This window comes from Camelus ferus, chromosome 4 (genome assembly GCF_009834535.1).
Source record: "Camelus ferus isolate YT-003-E chromosome 4, BCGSAC_Cfer_1.0, whole genome shotgun sequence".
Lineage (NCBI taxonomy): Eukaryota > Metazoa > Chordata > Mammalia > Artiodactyla > Camelidae > Camelus > Camelus ferus.
Window position 1 is genome coordinate 16,999,438 of NC_045699.1, and position 19,129 is coordinate 17,018,566.

At 39.7% G+C, this 19,129-nt stretch overlaps 1 protein-coding gene and 1 long non-coding RNA gene across 5 annotated transcripts in view; both read left to right on the forward strand.

Annotated features, from left to right (window-relative positions):
* LOC102517211 (cyclin-dependent kinase inhibitor 2A) overlaps positions 1-3,377 on the forward strand; it is a 38,931-nt gene extending 35,554 nt beyond the window's left edge. For all 4 annotated transcript variants that reach the window (XM_032477596.1, XM_032477595.1, XM_032477594.1 and 1 more), the window contains 2 exons: positions 676-982; positions 3,269-3,377. In XM_032477596.1, coding sequence (XP_032333487.1) covers positions 679-982; positions 3,269-3,294 — 330 coding nt within the window. In that variant the 5' untranslated portion in view covers positions 676-678 and the 3' untranslated portion in view covers positions 3,295-3,377. The remainder of the gene's footprint in view (positions 1-675; positions 983-3,268) is intronic.
* A 4,125-nt stretch (positions 3,378-7,502) lies between these two features.
* The window catches only part of LOC116663070, a 112,305-nt gene continuing 100,678 nt past the window's right edge, over positions 7,503-19,129 (forward strand). Inside the window, exons 1-2 of the long non-coding RNA XR_004319123.1 lie at positions 7,503-7,839; positions 8,430-8,524. This is a non-coding gene — a long non-coding RNA (uncharacterized LOC116663070). The remainder of the gene's footprint in view (positions 7,840-8,429; positions 8,525-19,129) is intronic.

A 19,129-nucleotide genomic window follows, 5' to 3' on the forward strand; every position in this document is an offset into this window, starting at 1 on the left:
GGTTAATCTCCTCAAAATCCTTAATTTAACTGCATCTGCAAGTTCTCTTTTGCCATGTAAAGTAAATATATTTGCAGCTTCTGAGTGTTAGGAAGTGGACATCTTTGGGGGCATTATTTAGGTTACCAGAGGAAGGAATTTTAGGGCTGGTTGGACAAATTTTTCTCATTGTATACTTGAAGAAATTGAAGTTTAACATTCATGGAAAGCAGGGTAGCTTTAAAGTTTTGCAGGAATTAAGGTGTTGGTTTTTTTTTTAATTTTTGTTTTTAAACAATTATCATGTTCTGGGCTTGTATATACAGCAGGGAACAATACAGAAATCTCTGGGCCTTACATAACTTCATATCAAAATGAGGAAGAAGAAACAGGAGGTTAGGCTATAGGAAAAGGCAGTTTGTCCCTCACCCTGTTGCTGTTGTTTATGACTCTGACAGCGTTGTGTGTGTGGCTGGAACTCCACAAAAGTTTGGCAAATATAACAGAATTTAATGTGTACAGAAAAATGGAATAGGTAGGAGAACTGGCTAAGGGAGCTGGGAGCTGAAAGCACATAAGGAATAACTAGACCCTTGTGGCTTGCAAGGCGTTTACACTGGGTGGGGTCTTCACAAATAGTTTCTTTAATACTCCCTGCCTCCATCCCAGTCCTCACCACTCTGCTCTCCCGGGCAGGTCATGATGATGGGCAGCGTCCGAGTGGCCGAGCTGCTGCTGCTCCACGGCGCGGACCCCAACTGCGCGGACCCCGCCACCCTCACCCGACCCGTGCACGACGCAGCCCGGGAGGGATTCCTGGACACGCTGGTGGCGCTGCACCGAGCCGGGGCGCGGCTGGACGTGCGCGACGCCTGGGGCCGCCTGCCCGTGGACCTGGCTGAGGAGCGGGGCCACCGCGACGTCGTCCGGTACCTGCGCGTGGCCGCACGGGACACCGGAGGCGGTAGCCACGCTCACGCAGACGCCGCGGAAGGTCCCGCAGGTGAGGTGGCAGTCCAAGAATTTGAACTCAGAAAGCTTCCGCAGCCCAACGCACTCCTTTTTCAGAAGAGAAAGTGGACCCCAGAAGAGCAGGGTGTTTGATCGTAGCTCACTCTGCCAACCAGTGGGACAACCCAGTCTCCCGATCGCACTGCCTTGTTAGGGCTTCGGACAGCAAATAGATGGACTTCCTCGCGTTAAAGCCCATCCCATAAACAATGCCTCCCACCCTCTAAACACTCACCCCACAGCTGAACAGGAACAGACTGTGGAGAATTGAACACTCAGGAGGCTAAAGGTCTCGTGGCTTCTCTTCCTCCAAATTAGCGGGCCACCTGCATCCACTCAAAGGCCCCAGTTTCCCCATTAGCTTACCTAGGTCGCTGAACCAACCCTATGATTTCCAAAGCCAATTGTGCGTGGCATCGTCTGGCAGAGATCTGCCATTCTTGTCTCCGTTGCAAAATTGTACTTAAATCCGACCCTCTGCTCTATGCTTTGGAGTTTTTCCGGAGCTCCCTCAGGGCGTTCCGGAGGCATCTGGGATGGAGCCCTCCCCAACCCCCGCAGTCTGCACATCGGGATTTGCTGCACGCTCTGAGAAATAGAGACCCTCTCTTAAGCCTTTTCCTCTCTTAAGCTTTCTGTTTCTGCGAGAAAATAGACCACTGAGAGAAAGAGATGGATATGTGGCCCTCCTTGCCTTTTTCTACGACCACAAGGACTTCTTTTCCCTCCGCTCCATTTCCCTCATCTTTACTCCTGCCTCCCTAAACTACCAACTTTACTGTGACTTTCTCTAAAGGGGGAATCATTTTCTACATCTATATATGAAGAAATATACAAAATTAACATGGAAATTTAAGGTAAACCATGACTTCGAAAAGATCGAAGTCTATTCTGTTTTGGCTCAGAACTGAGGCATTAGACTCCCTGAGCCTATGACAGAGTGGAAAGGCTTGCTCTGGACCTTCAACTGGGAGATGCCTTGAGCTGTACCTTGGGTGTGAGAGGACGAATATCTCCTTTGGCCTGACCACTCACTCTTCCAGTTGAAGTCTGCATCTGGGAAGCGGAGCAGACCTAGAAGCCAATCACAGGGCTGTTGGGCGGAGCAAGAACTGGCGGGGAAGACAAAGGCAAGGATCGAGATGATTGAATTGGGCTACAGGCAAATGGATAGGACGACCCTTTACTTTATAACCAAATCTAAGATACTTAACCCAAGTACACATGGCCTGCCTGCCTGCCTGCCTGCCTTCCTTCCTTCCTTCCTTCTTTCCTTCCTTCCTTCCTTCTCTTTAAGATTCTACTGCGTGATCAGCTCCGTTCCAAGTGGGATACAAAAGCGAACAAGGCATAACAGGAGTCTTTCCCTCATAGAGCTTACATTCTGGGACATAGACTTTCCGCAATATAACAATGTATTTCGAAGAGTGAGTTTGTAAAAATCAGTGTGATGGATAAGAGTAAAGTGTGAATAGGAGGGGAGGCTGTCAATCAGAGTGGTCAGAGAACCTGACTAATGAAAAGAAATTAGCCACTGGAGGCAGAGAAACTCAAACGTAAAGGCTTCAGCGGAAAAGAACGTTACGGGTTAAGAACGGAAAGGCGAGCTGGAGCGAGTACACAACGAAATCAAATAGGGCAGAAGCCAGATAACGCAGTGGCCCTGTTGAGTCAAAGGCTGCTAGATCATAACATGGCTTTTACTCTAGAAACTCTAGGAAGCCATTAGCCAGTTTGGGAGAGGGGGGTCTGGGAAAGACGATGGGGCTGGAACCGAAGGTTCTCACACTGCGCGCGGAGCTCTCGGAGCGCGCGGAGCCTGAGGTGCTCTGTGGTTACTCGATTTCGCCGTGTTAGGTGCAACAGACACCTGAGGACCTTAGAAGGGCGAGACGACAACTTCACATCCAGGAGCCTGGCTTTGCCATGCGATAAACACTTGGCAGTCGTAGACTCGCTTTCCTTTTGCAACCCCGCGGCCTTCGGGGCTGCTGTCTCCCGGCCCCCGTGCGGCGGGCCCGGAGCGCGCGAGCCGCTGGCGAGCCAGGAGCGGCCCAGCAGGGCAGCGGACGCGCTGTGAGATGAGGGAGGCTCCGGAGTGCAGCGACAGCTGGAAGGGTCCAGACTCCCTAGACAGACCCCATGCTGAGGGTTGGTGGATGTTGAGAAGAGGTGTCTGCATACCCAGCTAGGTCTGCGAAAGAGGAAGGAGGGAGGGAGGGATCGCACGTCTTTGATTTCTGGATTCTAATGTCTTTTTTCTTTCTGCCGTCTACAGAGAGTCCCAACCTAAAGCATCATTGAAATCTTCGACAACATAATTTGATCACAGAAGGGTGAAAATCGTCGAAGTGTGAAAATTTCCTACCATCTTAATTAAAACTAAATAAATATATAAAAATTTAGAAATCGTTTCTTCACGTGGATTTGCCTTTCTTTTCTCTTAAATTTCCATTTATATATTGTTATAAACCGACACTTTCTTGTCTTTTCATCGGGTTGGAGTTTTCAGGAGCTAGTACTCAGACCCGGTGAACACGTCTATGCGGGGACTTCCTCTTTCGAGCCTCACACGGGCTGGGCGCTGTTACTACAGCCATTTTGTAAACCAGGAAAACGAAGTTTAAATGGGTTACGTGGCCTTTCTTGTGTACAACTGCCAGCAAATGGCAAAGCCAAGGCTCAAAAAAAATTAAAACAGTGTTCTTTGATTCACTCATTCAGTCCACATTTATTGAGCACTTTTTATGGCACTGTGCCAGGGTATAGTTGGGAAAAGAGGAGACAGACATCAACTAATAAGCACAGAAACACATAACTAGAAATTTTAACAACCTATTTCATTGAATCGCAGATATAGCATTGTTTCCAGGACTCACCATTGCTTCATGTACCTAAGAAAAACGCTGCAGTAAGAGTACATACCATAGATTATTAAGACACATCTGGATTTCAGATGATAAAATGTCAAAATCTGGATCTTAAGATGGATGAGAAGGGGTAAAAAGTGATAAATGGAAACTCCAAAGAGACTTCAGGTTGAGAGATTCTCGCACCCTTGGACTTTCGTTACTTACCCGGCTCCAGCAACTGAAGCCCCTCAAGGTTTTGATATTTTACACAAAGCGTCACAGCCAATAGGTGGCGGAGCCTGGAGATATGGGGGTTGCAGAACCTGGCCTACACCCACTACCGGAGTTCCACAGGTGCTCTGGTTGGCTGAGTGGGTCTGTAGATGTGGGTCTTGGTGTATTTGTGGGAGAGGGTGACCTGCGAGCGTCCTTCTACTCCGCCATCTTCTCCGTCTTCCTGGCCTACACCCACTAGCCGGTTCTGCAATCCCCAGAGGCCTGAGTGAGCTGGCTCACCCGTGCCAGCAGCGCGCTGTGAGGTTGCTGCTCTGACCGCCACCCAAACCAAAAGCAGCTCTGCACTTCTCTGCCAGAGCAAGGATGCTGCAGGAATGTGGCTCTAATTTCAGTCGCCTTGGCCTCCAGTTGCTTGTTTATTTTTTATTGATATGAAATTCACATGACATAAAATGAACAATTTTAAAATGTATAATTCAGTGCCATTTAGTACACTCATAATATTGAGTATTGATGGTTATTATCATTTATCTAGTTGCAAAATATTTTCATCATCTCTGAAGGAGACCCTATAACCCATTAAGTGTATTCATTAGACCCTCCCTGTCCCCAGGCCCTGGCAACCACTAGTCTCCTATTGTCTCTATGGATTTACCTATTCTAGACATTTCATGTGAGTGGAATCATACAATATTTTGCTTTATGTGTCTGTCTTCTTTCACTTAGCATGTTTTTTGAACTTCATCCATGTTGTAGCATGTATCAGTACTCCGCTCCTTTTATGGCTGAATAATATTTCATTGTTTATTCCTTCATCTGGTCATGAACATTTGAGTTGTTTCCACCTTTCTGGCTTTTGTGAATAGTGCTGTGAACATTCTTATACAAGTATTTGTTTGAATACTTGTTTTTAATATTTTTGGGTGTATACCTAGGAGTGAAGTTGCTAGGTCATATAATAATACTGTTTAACTTTTTGAGGCTGCCATACTCTTTCCACAGCAGCTGCCTAATATTTCTGGTTTTTGTTTTTGCATACAGTGTGAGGTAGGGGCCTAATTTTATTCTCTTGCAAGTGGATATCCAATTGTCCTAGCACGATTTGTTAATGAGACTATTCTTTGTCTTTTGAATGGTCTATGATCCTTGTCAAAATTCAATTGAGTATAGATGTATTGCTTTATTTCTGGACTCGCAATTATATTTTATTGAGATATATGTATACTTTTATGTCCATGCCACACTGTTTTGATTACTGTAGTTTTGTAGTATGTTTTGAAATTGGGAAGTGTGAGTACTCCATCTCTGTTCTTCTTTTTTCAAAATTCTTTGGTCTGTTTCAAGTTTGTATCCAAGGCCCCTTGCAATTCCATGTAAGTTTTAGAGTCAGCTTTTTCATTTCTTAAAAAAGGAGGGGGGCACTGGGATTTTTATAGGGATTGTGCTGGATATGTAGATTGCTTTAGGTACTACTGCCATCTCAACAATATTTAGTCTTCTAGTCCATAAACACAGGATGTCTCTCCATTCATTTAGGTTTTCTTTAGTTCCAGCAACATTTTGTGTGTACAAGTATTTTCAGTGTACAAGTATTGCACCTACTTGGCTAAATTTATTTCTAAGTATTTTATTCTTTTTGATGCTATTGACAATTGAGTTTTTTTTAATTGCCTGTCTGGATTGTTCATTACTAATGTTTAGAAATACAAATAACTTTCATGTGTTGATCTTTTATCCTGCAGCTTCACTGAATTTGTTTATTAGCTCTACTAGTTTTTTTGTGGATTTATTTAGGATTTTCTATATAAGATCATGTTATCTGCAAAGATGGATAGTTTTACTTCCCCCCACCCCCTTACTTCCCCAATTTGGATGACTCATTTCTTTTTTTCTTGCCTTATTGCTCAGGTTAGAACTTTCAGGACAATGTCACTTGTATGATTCTGAATAGAGGAAGCAAAGGCAGTTATTCTTTTTGTTGTTGTTGTTCCTGATCTTTGGGGGAAATCTTTCAGTCTTTCACTACTGAATCTGATGTTAGTTGTAGTTTTGTTTTTCATAAATGCCCTTAATCAGATTGAGGAATTTCTCTTTATTCCTAGTTTGTTGAATGTTTTTATCTTGAAAGAGTGTTGGGTTTTGTCAAATTCTTTTGCTGCGTTAATTGAGATGATCATGTTTTTCTATTATATGGTATATTACATTGATTGATTTTCATATTTTGAACCCCTCCTGAGATAAATATCACTTGGTCATGGTGTGTAATTCTTTTGACATTCTGCTGGATTCGGTTGAGGATTTTTTGCATCTACATTCATAGGGAATATTGGTCTGTAATTTTCTTTTCTTGTGATGTCTCTGGTTTTTGGTATCTGGTAATGTTAGTCTTATTGAACGAATTAGGAAGTATTTACTACTTTTTTTTATTCTTAGAAGAGTTTGAAAAAGATTGGTGTTAACTATTCTTTAAAAGTTTGATATACTTCACTAGTGAATCCATCTGGTCCCGGGTTTTTCTTTGTCAAGAGGGGTTTTTCCCCCTACTGATTCAATCTCCTTACTTGTTGTAAGTCTATTCAGATTTTCTTTTTTTTTCCTGGATCAGTTTTGGTAGTTTGTGTTTTTGTAGGAATTTGTTCACTTTATCTAGGTTACCTGATTTGTTAGTACACATTGTTCATAATTTTCTCTTGTAAACTTCTTTATTCCTTTAAATTCTTTAATAACGTCCCCATTATGCTGTGTTTAAGTCATCTTTTACCTGACTGAGGGTTCACTTGGATGCTGTAAACCTTTGACTATTTTCCAGTGTTTCCACAAAGTCAATCTGACACATCTTTTGGTGTTTCTGTGTAGAGATGGGCCCTTGGAGCTTCCTATTCTGCCTTTTCCACTGATGTAACTTCAATTGTTTTGTTTGATCTGTTTTACTTTCGAGCAGAACGGCAAAATGCCTCTGATGTACCAAGTTCCTTCCTCCAAACATCCCCTGTGACTGTGACTCTGTCCTCCATTCCCCCCATTACCCACCTCTCGCCCAGGCCTCCGGCTCTGAGTTATCGTCACCCACCATTTCTCTGAACTCCACTCCAGTTCTAAAACTCAGCTCTCCCCCTCCAGATTTTCTCCACCGCCCTCCTCCCTCTTTTTTGCACCATAAGAGCTGGCTTTTTTCCTTTCCTGAATTGTCTTGCGAGCGCAAACACACACGCTCCTCTTCAGAGATTCCTCACGTGCAGTCATTCCCCTGCCTGCCGCTCCCTCGCCAGCAGGCGGGGCGCGCCTCAGGGGCAGCACCGGCGCTTATTGAAGGTCCCAAGGGCCTCCCACCTGACCGAGCTGGAGCCCGGGGCCCTTCCCCGGCCCTGCGCTCGCTTGCTCGCTCGCTCGCTCGCAGGCGTGCACGTGTGCGTCTCCGAGCACGCAGAGCGCGCCGCCCCGGCGCCTAAGAGCGACGGACGTGGAAGTGAAATCCGGAGCTCGGCCCCACGAGAACGGGAGTGGCTGGCAGACTCGGGCGGCTTTCTCTGGTTAAAAAAAAAAAAACTAAGGAAGAAAGTAAAGAAAGAAGAAGCGAGAGGAGGGAGCGAGGAAAAAGAAAGAAGGCCTGTTCTAAGCTAGACGGCGGGGCCTTGAGGCTGGAGGGGAGGCTGAGGGACCGCAGCTCAGCTCGGAGGCCGGGGCTTTCCCGTAGTAACGGACATAACGGACGAAACCTCGAAACCTCGGAGCCAGCCAGCCGTGGAGGGAAGGAAAAAAGGTACTGCCGGACTGAGGCATTTTCTAGCTTCATTGCGGAGCGCCTCAATGAAACTGGGAGCTCGAGGCCCCGGAGGGCAGCCTCGGATTCGCCGTCCTGGGTGCCCTAGTAGCCGCACCTCCTCCCAGGTCTCACGTACCTGATTTAAGCAATAACGTTCAAGCAATAAGCAAACAAACGTGTATTTTAAAATGAATATTACTCCCCCTTTTTTTTTCTATTTGAACTTTTCTTTGAGTGAATTGTCTTTTCCTTAAATAGCTGACTTAATCATTGGGTGTTGCCACAGTTCTGCCTGTAGATGGCTAGATCTTTCATTTACCTTTTTTTTTTTTTTAAAGAGGAGGTATTGAGGATTGAACCCAGGACCTCGTGCATGCACTCTACCACTTTGAGCTATCCTCTCCTCTCTAGACAGCCTCGTCTTAAAGAATTGTTTTTCTTGAGGCATCGCAGCCATGGGACAAGGCTGCCTGTGGACTGCTATCTAAAATTATTTAAGTTATCTTCTCTGTTTACTTATCAATATCTTTAAGGTATTTCTGAAGCATATTGAGAATAATCATTCCCCAACCCCTGTCTCCATTCAGGTGGATAATGTAGCTGCCCCAGATCCTGTTTGCACTCCCGTTTACTAGAAAAAGATGTAAGATCTGGCGGGAAGAGTGTGAGGACTTCTGCCCCTGTGAGTAATCTTCTCATTCATTAATTCACTCAAGAAATAATTATTGAGCACCTCTTATAAGCCAGGCACTATGCTAGGCAATAGGAGTAAAGGGCTCATTATCTCTAAGGAAAGAAACAGAAAGTACTGGTGGTGGTCATAAATCTTCCAGTGTTCTGTTCTGGCTACCTTCTGAGAAATTCTTTCCTGTTACATAAAGGCAAATTTCTTTTCCAACCAAGTCAGTCATCCTTGATTTGGTAAAGATTGCCAAAAAAAATTATTTTTTTTCATGAATAAGAGAACAAATAAACATGTTAGCTCTACCCAGAAGAAGGTAGTGATAGTATTTTTTCTTTATTGGAGGTAAGGAGAGAGAAAAAAATAGTGCTCCCTCTCATTATAAATCGTATAATGAAATGCTTTTTAAAATTGTGGTAATTTTTGTGAATAATTCAGGTGTGGAAAGTGTTGCTACAGATGGAATTTAAAGCTAGCAACCCAGGAAGTAAATCTCAGGATCCTTCCTACCTGCCAACATCCAAGTCACCATTAGTTGTTTTATAATTAATAATAGCTGATAATAGCTTTAAAGCTGTTTTAACATGTAAAAAGTTTTTATTAGTTGCCATACTTTCAAGCTTTATCTAGGAATAGAAAGACAAAATAGATTTGGTCTTAGAAATCAAGGAATCTATCTTTGTAGGTGGGGAACTGGGGAAACTAGTTTGCACAAAGCAAAATAATAATGAAATAAAGTATCTTTTTCAGAATCATTGAGATGAGACTGTTTAAAGGAGAGAAGAGAGAAATGGGGACAGGGTATTTCTTTTTGCCAAGAAAAGTACCTCAAGTAAATATTTCTTGGAAAGGGAAAGTAGGTCCATCACAGAATCAAAGGTGGATATTTTTGGAAAGTGCAATCAGAAAGTGACCCAGGGTTGTGAGGGGTTAATCAGCTCGAAGGCAGACTTTTAAAAAGAAGAGCAGAATTAATAATTAATAATTTCCACGTCCAGAGAGGGGAATAGGTTTCACAGTTTCAGGTAAAAAGTCGTAGTGTTCCAGGAAATGGGGTGTTGATGCAACCACATAGCCAACCCTGGGTGTGGTTGAAAAAACTACCTTTGGGTGTCAAGTACAAATGAAATCAATTGTTTTCTTTTTTCTGTCTTTTCTCTCTTGTATAGGAAAGTGTTGGGGGGTGTGTGAATACACATTACTGGGGGAAGAGTAGAGTTATATGACATCTACAGAGGACAATTATCAATATCCATGAAAAATTTAAGGGGATATCTCTTTGACTCAGCAATTGCACCTCTAGAAATTATTCTGCACATACATTTGCACATGTGCAAAATGGCCCATGTATAAGATTAGTCACTGTAGCTTTGTAATAAGAAAAATATGAGACATAAATGAGGAGGAATTAATTAAATTATGAGATCTCCCTAAAATTAATAATGTACAGCTATTAACCAGAATGTGGCAGTTCTAGCAAATATGTAATGATTTCCAAGATACACTGCTGAGTGAAATAAGAGAGGCACAGAGCAATGTTTGTAAAATACTTCAAATTAAATTTTAGAAATATTTGTGACTGTGCTTGTATATACATAGAATATCTCTGGAAAGACACAAAAAGTTGTTGACTATTGTTTCAAGGGAAGGAAGTGGTCGACTAGGGGCTGTGTGGAGGGAGAATTTACTACTACTGCCAATTTTAAAAACAAGTGTATGAGCTATCTAATACAAATAAAATAAGTAACTAGTAAACTAAGTCAGGTACTAGTAGAAGGAAGTTTTTTCTTTTTCTTTTTGTTTGGGATACATTCATTAATTTATTCCTCATTATTATTTGCCATCAGTTGCTTATAAGACATTTAGTCAGTGAAACTAATAATAATTATAGGAACAGTAGAAACACCAACAATAATCACGAACATTTATACAGGTCTTACTAGATGCAGAGGACTGTTATAAGCACTCTTGATGTATTACCTAGAAGGAAGTTTCTCTTGAATTGACCACATTCTGTTTTGTAAGAATTCTGCAAGCTGTCAAAATTGCATTTATGGGAAGAGAAAAAAGAAAACACTAGAGTAAGTGATTAAGTTAGTCCCTTATCTAAACCTTAGTTTCCTCATTTGTAAAATGGGTACAAGGGTGACTACTTTGCAGGATTGTTGTCTGGATTAGACATAAAGATTATAAATCATTTACGTGCTTGTACACACACACACACACACACACACACACACACGTGGCTCAGCCTTCCAGTTGCCCAAAGCAGTTCCCCAGTGAAGATCAAGCTGGGCTTGAAGCGAGAAAAATTTAGGTATAACTAGGACATCTCACCAGCAAAGGATTTGGCATTAGCAATAAGTCCCACTCCCTTGGATTCCATTCACTAAACAAACATTACCTGTCATGTACGGTGTTGGGTGCTTGGATATAATGATGAGTAAGGCAAACTGCCATTTTAAAAATGTTATGCAGTTTATACATGAATGTATTTGCATTCAGATAATATAGAACAAAATTAATGTTTCCCTTTGCTGCTACTCCTCTACCCAGAGGTAACTACTGATATCCTTGTAAAAGGAGGGGAGATCCTTTAAGACTTACAGCTTGGTTTGATGCACGCTGTTTCCCCCATAAAATAGCATCATACAGTACATGCTGTTTTATAACTGTGTAAAATATCAATATGTCTGTGTAACTGTGTAAAAAAATCAGTAAGATTTTTGGAAGTCAGAAAGATTCTCCCTCATTTTTTACAACTGCTGTAGGTAGCCTATTGTATGGATAAATGTACCATTTATTTAATTATTCTCCTACTGATGGACACTTAAGTTGTCTTCTATTTTTACTAGTATAAAATAGGCTAATAATTCTTGGTTATATATGTTATGAATGTTTTCTGCCAGCTTGTTGTTTGTACTGTTACTTTACATATGGTATTAATCTATAGAATTTTAAAACTTTGATGGAAACAAATGTATCAGTTTTTAAAAAGGATATCTTAAAAAACTATGTTGTCTTAAGGTCTTTTACACACCCAAGATTATAAACACATTCTTCTACATTTTCTGTTAAAATTTGACATTTACGTATTTTGTCGACTTGAACTTTATTTTCAGTATGTGTGAAGTTGTGCTGGCAGTATAATGCCCTTTCCCCTAAGATGTCCATGTCCTAATCTCTGGAAACTGTGAATATGTTAAATTACAAGGCAAAATGGAATGAAAGTTGCAGATGGAATTAAGGTTGGTAATTTGCAGACCTTGAGATGGTGTATTAGTTTCCCATTGTCACTACAAATTTAGTGGCTTAAAACAACACAAATTTATTCTTTTACAGTTCTGGATGTCAGAAGGGCAAAATCACTTTTACTGGGTTAAAATCAAAATGTCTGCAGAGCTGGTTCTTTGTGGACTCTCTGAGTGGAAAGTCCCTTTTCTTGCTTTTTCCATCTTCTGGTGGCCACTTGTATTCCTTGCTTTGGGACCCCTTTCTCTATTTTCAAAGCATCTCTCTCTCATCTCTGCTTCACCTCTCTGTCATCAAATCTCTCTCAGTCTCCCTCTTATAAGGACACTTGTAATTATAGAATTCACCCAGGTAATCTAGTATAATCTCCCCATTTCAAAATCCCTAACATAATTGCATACACAAAAGTCCCTTTTCCCATCTATGGTAACAATCATAGGTTCTAGGAATTCAGGCCTGGATATCTTTGGAGGACATTATTTACTATGTGTAGAGAGATTACCCTGGAATATCCAGATGGCCCCAATGTAATTATGATTCTTATAAGTGGAAGAGGTGGGCATAACAAAGAACCAGAGAGCTGGCAGTGTGGAAAAGATTTAGTTTGATAGTAATGGCTCTGAAGATGAAAAGAGCGGGCAATATGCCAAGGCATGTGGAAGACCTCTAGAGAGTGGAAAAAGCAAGAAACAAATTATACTCTAGAGCTTCAGAAAGGAACACAGTATCATGAAGCTTTTCCTCTACATTTTCTTCTAAGAGTTTTACATTTTTCAATCTCTTCTATAAATGGTAATTTTGAATTGATTTCTGTGTATGGTATAAGATAAGGGTACAATTTCATTCTTTTGCATATGGATTTCCAGTTTTCCTAACACTATTTGTTGAAGAGACTATCCTTTCTCCATTGTGTATTCTTGACACTTTGTCAAAGATCAGTTGACCATATATGCATATGTTTATTTCTTGGCTCTCTATTCTGTTCCATTAGTCTAAATGTCGTCGTTATGCCAGTATGGTACTGTTTTGACTACTGTAGTGCTATCATATATTTTGAAGTCAGAAAGTAGAATGCCTCCCACTTTGCAAGATTGCTTTGGCTATTCAGGTTCTTTGGTAGTTCCATATGAGTTTTATGATTGTTTTTTCTATTTCCATGAAAAATGCCATTGGAATTTTGATAGGGGTTACAGAGAATCTGTAGATCACTTTGGGTAATATGAACATTTTAATAAAATTAATTATTCAGTCCATGAACATAGGATATCTTTCCATTTATTTGTATCTTCTCAGTGTCTTTCAGTTTTTAGTGTGCAGTTCTTTCACTTCCTTGTTTATATTTATTCCTAAATATGCTGTTGTTTTTAATGCTATTGTCAGTGAAATTGTTTCTTTAATTTTTTCAGATAGTTCATTGTTAGTATATAGAAATGCATGATTTTTGTATGTTAATTTTGTATCCTGCAACTTTGCTGAATTTTTTAGTTCTAACAGTTTTTTGGTGGAATCTTTAGGGTTTTCTACATATAAGATCATGTTATTTGCAAACATGGACAATTTTTCCTCTTCCTTTCCAATTTGGATGCCTTTTACTTCTTTTTCTTGCCTAAGTACTCTAGCTATAACTTCCAGTACTATGTTAAATAAAAGTAACAGGAGCAGGCATCCTTGTCTGTTGCTGATATTAGAGGAACCTTTCAATTTTTTACCATCTAGTATGATGTTAGCTGTGGGCTTGTCATATATGGCCTTTATTATGTTGAGATACTTTCCGTGTACTCCTAGTTTATTGAGTTTTTTTTAATCATGAAAGGGTATTGAATTTTGCCAAATGCTTTGTTTTGTATCTTTTGAGATGATTATGTAATTTTTATTCTATAGTCTGTTATTGTGGTGAATCACATTTTTTGATTTGCATGTTGATCTACCCTTACATCCCAGGGAGAAATCCCACTTGGTCATGATTTATGATCCTTTTAAAATGCTGTTGGCTTTGGTTTTCTAGTATTTTGTTTAGGATTTTTGCATCTGTATTCATCTGGGATATTGGCTTATAGTTTTCTTTTCTTGTAGTGTTTTACTGTCTAGTTATTTGATCTTGTCTACTCTTTGTGTTAAAAAAATATATAACTGATGGCAAAGGGAAAGTGGCTATTTTCAGTAAAGTTGTTTTGTCTTGTCTTTATTAATAGAAATGTAGTGGGCCTTTGTGATTTTAAATACCTGCATTACCTTAGGTGGTTAAAATGCTGAACTTAAGCAGTAAAATAATAGAAACTATTTAAATGAAGTTGTTAGGAGCTTTAACTCAACATTAACTCCTTTAGATTAGTTTCCTAACTTGTTAGAATTTGTTCTTTCAGTATAAAGTAAATATTCAAAGGTAATATTTAGATTAAGTTTAGACTGTAAATTAATCCACTGTACAAGTTGTACTGATACCATTGTTTTGAGTGTCTACAGAAGAGGATTGTGATGCACAATTAGCAATCTCAGGGTTTTTCCCCACATAGGCACAAAATCTAGACTGCACTTATTTTTCTTACAGCTTAACAGTTTCTCTTTAGCAAAATAAATTTAGTTTAGTATTTGGGAAGAAAAATCTTTTTCCTGGCTTTGGTATCAGGGTAACAGTGACCTCATAAAATGAGTTTGGAAGTGTATACTGCTCTTCAAGTTTCTGAAAGAGTTTGAGAAAGATTCGCATGAATTCTTTTAAAATGTTTGGTCCTGGGCTTTTCTTTTTTGGGAGATTTTTGATTATTGAGTCAATCTTCAAACAAGTTGTAGGTCTGTTTAGCCTTTCTATTTCTTTATAATTGAGTCTTGATAGGTTGTGTGTTTCCAGGAATTTATCATTTATTTCTAGGTTATCCAGTTTGTTCGTGTATAATTGTTCATATGGATCACTTATGATCCTTTTTATTTCTATGGCATCATTTTTAATATCTTCTCTTTCATTTCTGATTTTATTTTAAGTCATTTCTATTTTTTCTTAGATAAAGACTGTTAATTTTAAAAATATTTTAAAAAAAATCAACCCAATTTTGTTGTTTTTTTCCCATTGTTTTTCTATTCTGTATTTCACTTATTTCTGTTCTAATCTTTCTTATTGCCATCTTTTCATTAACTTTAGGCTTAGTTAATTCTTCTTTTTCTAGCTTTTTGAAGTGTAAAGTTTAAGTTTTTTTTTGATCTTTTCCCCCCTTTTTAAAAAATACATGCATTTATCACAATAAACTTCCCTCTTAGTACTGCTTTTGTTGCATCTCATATGTTTTGACATGTTATGTGTTTATCTCAAGATGTTTTCTAATTTCCCTTTAACCCGGTTGTTGTTTAAGAGTGTTCATTTCTGTATTTGTGAATTTTCTGGTTTTCTGTCTACTATTGATTGCTAGTTTCATTCAGTTGTGATCAGAAAAGATACTTGGTGTAATTTCAGTCTTCTTAAATTTGTTAAGACTTGTTTTCTGACCTAAAGGTGAGCTATCCTGGAGAATGTTCCACATGTGTTTGAGAAGAATGTGTATTCTGCTGCTGTTGGGTGTAATGTTGTATATGTGTGTGTATGTATGTATGTATGTATGTATGTATGTATGTATGTGTATATATATAGATAGATATCTATCTATATCTATCTATCTATCTATCTATCTATCTATCTAATCTATATATATATCTGTTAGATCCATTTGATCTACAGTTTTGTTCAAGTACTCTGTTTTCTTTTTGACCTGTCTGGATGTTCTATCCATTATTGAGAGTACAGTCTCTTACTATTATTGTATTATCTTATATTATTTATTCCTTCCTTTGGTCTGTCAATGTTTGCTTTATATATTTAGGTACTATAATGGTGCATGTTTTATATACATGTAATTCTTAAGTTTTGCTGGTGGATTGACACTTTTATCATTATAATGTCCTTCTGTCTCTTACGATAATTTTTGACTCATACTCAAGATTGTGTGATATAAAGTATAGCCACCCCTGTTCTGTTTTGGTTACCATTTGCATGGAATATCTTTTTCCATCTCTTCACTTTCAGTCTATGTGTCCTTTTAGACAGCACATAGTTGAGTCTTGTTTTTTAAATCCATTCAGCCACTCTTTGTGTTTTTTTTTTTATATTGTATTATTTAGTTATTTTATTTTGGCAGATTAGGGGAGGTAATTAGGTTTATTTATTTTTATAGGAGGGACTGGGGATTGAACCCAGGACCTCTTGCATGCTAAGTATGTGCTCTACCACTTGAGCTATACCCTCCCCCTCACTCTTTAAGTTTTGATTAAAGAGTTTTATCTTTTTTTCATTTAATGTAATTATTGATAGAAAAACACTGTTGCCGTTTTGTTCATTGTTTTCTGTTTGTCTTTTAATTATTTTATCTGCCTTTTCCTCTCTTGATGTCTTCCTTTGTGTTTTGTTGAGTTTTTTGTATAACTCTGCTTTGATTCCTCTCTTTTTCTTTTGTGGAGTTTCTCTTTTTCTTTTTTTCATTGCGGTAAAATATACATAACATAATATTTATCATCTTAGCCATTTTTAGATGTGGTTCAGTGGTATTAAATATGTTACTATCATTTTTTCTTCTTATAAAACTGAAATTCTATACCCATTAAACAATAACTCTCCATTTTCCCCTCTCTCCAGCTTCTGGCCACCAGCTTTCTACTTTCTGTCTGTACAATATTGACAACACTAGTACCCTTTAAAATAGAATCATATAGTATTTTTTTTTTGTGACTGGCTCATTTCGCTAACATGATGTCCTCAAGGTTCATTCATATTATAGTATATTGCAGAATTTCCTTCCTTTTTAAGACTGAATAATGTTCCATTGTATGTATATACCACATGTTGGTTATCCATTCTTCCGTCTATGGACGTTTAGGTTGCTTTCACATTTTAGCTATTGTGAATAATGCTGCTTTGAAGATGGGTATACAGATACCTCTTTGAGATCCTGCTGTCCATCTTCTGGGTGTATACTGAGAAGTGAAATTGCTGGATCACATGGTATTTCTATTTTTAATTTTTTTGAGGAACTGCCATGCAGTTTTCCACAGCTAGTGTGCCATTTTGCATGCCTGCCAATAGTGCATAAAGGTTTCTGTTTTTCCACATCTTCACTGACACTTGGTTTCTGTTTTTTTGATGTTACCCATCCTAATGGTGTGAAGCTATAGGTATGTTTTAAATGTGGTTACCTTGAGGGTTACATGTAGTATTCTATAGTTTTAACAGTCTGTTTTAAGACTAATAACAACTTAAGTTTAATCGCATACAAAACCTCTACATTTTAACTCCCCCCATGCTTTATATTGTTGTTGTTACATTTTACATCTGTTCGTATCATGTATCTTTTAACATAGTTTTAAAATAAGTTATTTTTAATACATTTTTCCTTTAACTTTTATACTACTATTGAAAGTGACTTACCCACCATGATTAACATAATACAGTTGTTGTTGGTAGATGCAACCAGTGTTCCAGGTTCTTGTCCCATCCCAGAAAGAATTCAGAGACAAGATGCAGTGGTTAAAAAAGTAAAGTGAGGATTTATTAAAGGATGGATAGTACACTCTCAAGGGGAGAGCGGGCAGGCTCAGGTGAGTGGCTGCCCTGTGTTTCTTTAGCAAGTTATCTGCAAGGGTATAAAAATGAATGGGCAGAATATTCACTGGGGAGGGAAGGGTTTGGGGTCATAGTCCCTGATTATCATCCCAACTCCACCTTCCCAAAGGGAGGAGGGATTTTTGTCCATATTTAGTCTGGATCAGAAGTGTCATGGAGTTGGTACGTGATGGGTACTTCTAATCTGCAAGGCTAATTTTATTGAAATGAGGGCATAATGAGCAAAAGGTTATATTCAGACACTGGAAATTCCTGCCTTTTCTCACCTTTCTTTATTCATCTTGAGGCCGTTCATCTCGAGGCCACTCATCACTCCAAAAGGTGTGACCCCTTATCAGCCCAAAGTTTCCTGCTTTTCTTTCTCTGCCCAGGGCCCCCTGGTGCTTACATGATGTGTGGTTTCCTGCATTTGGCTTGTGTCCCTCCTTTCTGCCCAATTATTGCCATTTGGTCTGTGTCCCCCTTTCTCTGCTCATTTCTAGCTATCTTCCTGCTGCAACATTTCCCCCTCAAGGATTCTAGACCCTTAAAATCTTTTAAGGGGAAATGGGACGATGGCCAGTCTTCCGTAACTACTTCAAGCTGAACATGGATGTAGCCCCTCTCTGTGGGCCCAGATCTCCTTGCTGTCTGTCAGAGGTAGGGGTTGTTAGTGTCGGCAGGGATGGAGAGTGGGGAGTAGGAGGCAGAGGCCTTGTCCAGTGATGTTGATGGTCTTCATCTTCAGGTGGGTTGGTTGGAATCCTTGCTGCATCATCATTTGAAGTTAAACTTGTTGTATTTTAGAGGATAGAAATTTTACTAGATAGTTAAAAATACAAAGACCAAAAAGTAAGATGAGAAATATGGTGACTACAAGGCCTAGAAATGGAAGAAGCCAGGTATATCCTGGAAACCATCCCTTAAGAGTCTCAGTCCATTCCTGTTTTCCATGGTTGTCCCTCTGGAGCCAGAAAGCCTGTTCATAATTTTTTTAAACATTGACTTCTACTTCTCCTGAGACATTAATGTATGTGCAGCATTTTTTGTTTATGACTGCAAAACCCCTCCTTCGCTTGCTAGGGGATAGCCTAGGGCTTGGTGATTGTCAAAGACCACCCCTGCCAGAGAATCAAGGGACTTCTGTAAGAGTGTTAGAGTGTCTACAGTTTTGTGTGTGTGTGCGTGCGTTATCCAGGGAAGGGGTCAGGTCCCTCAGGGTTGTCTCATTGTAGGCAAATCCTCCCCAACGGGCAACTGTAGCTAACATCCCTATAATTCCCTCTAGTACCAGACCAAAGGCTCTTTTCTGTCTCACGTGGGTCACATTGAGGATGGTTATTTGGGCTGGAGCCACAGTTCCCAAGGTGCAGCCCCCATAGTGAAGTGTGTTGTCTGGATGTGAGAGCAATGGCTTTGGTCCTTGTGAGGTAGCTATCTGAGGTCCCACATAGCCATAATAATCCAGGCGGCGCTGGTAAAACTGTGTGATTGGTTTGGTTATACAGCTGGAGAAAAGTTTTGGGAGGTGGGAGACTTTTGCAGGGGGGCCCCATCTGTGTTTTGAATTTTGTTTTTGGTTTGAAGTATCCGTGAGGGGGTCTGTAGTCAGGGAGGGCTATATTAAGGGGATGTCTGATATAATATCCAGCGCGAGAAGTTCTGTTGGCATTAGTTTGTGAATTGTCATAGCACACGTGTGTTGTTAGGAATGCAGGGTGATGTGTAAATAG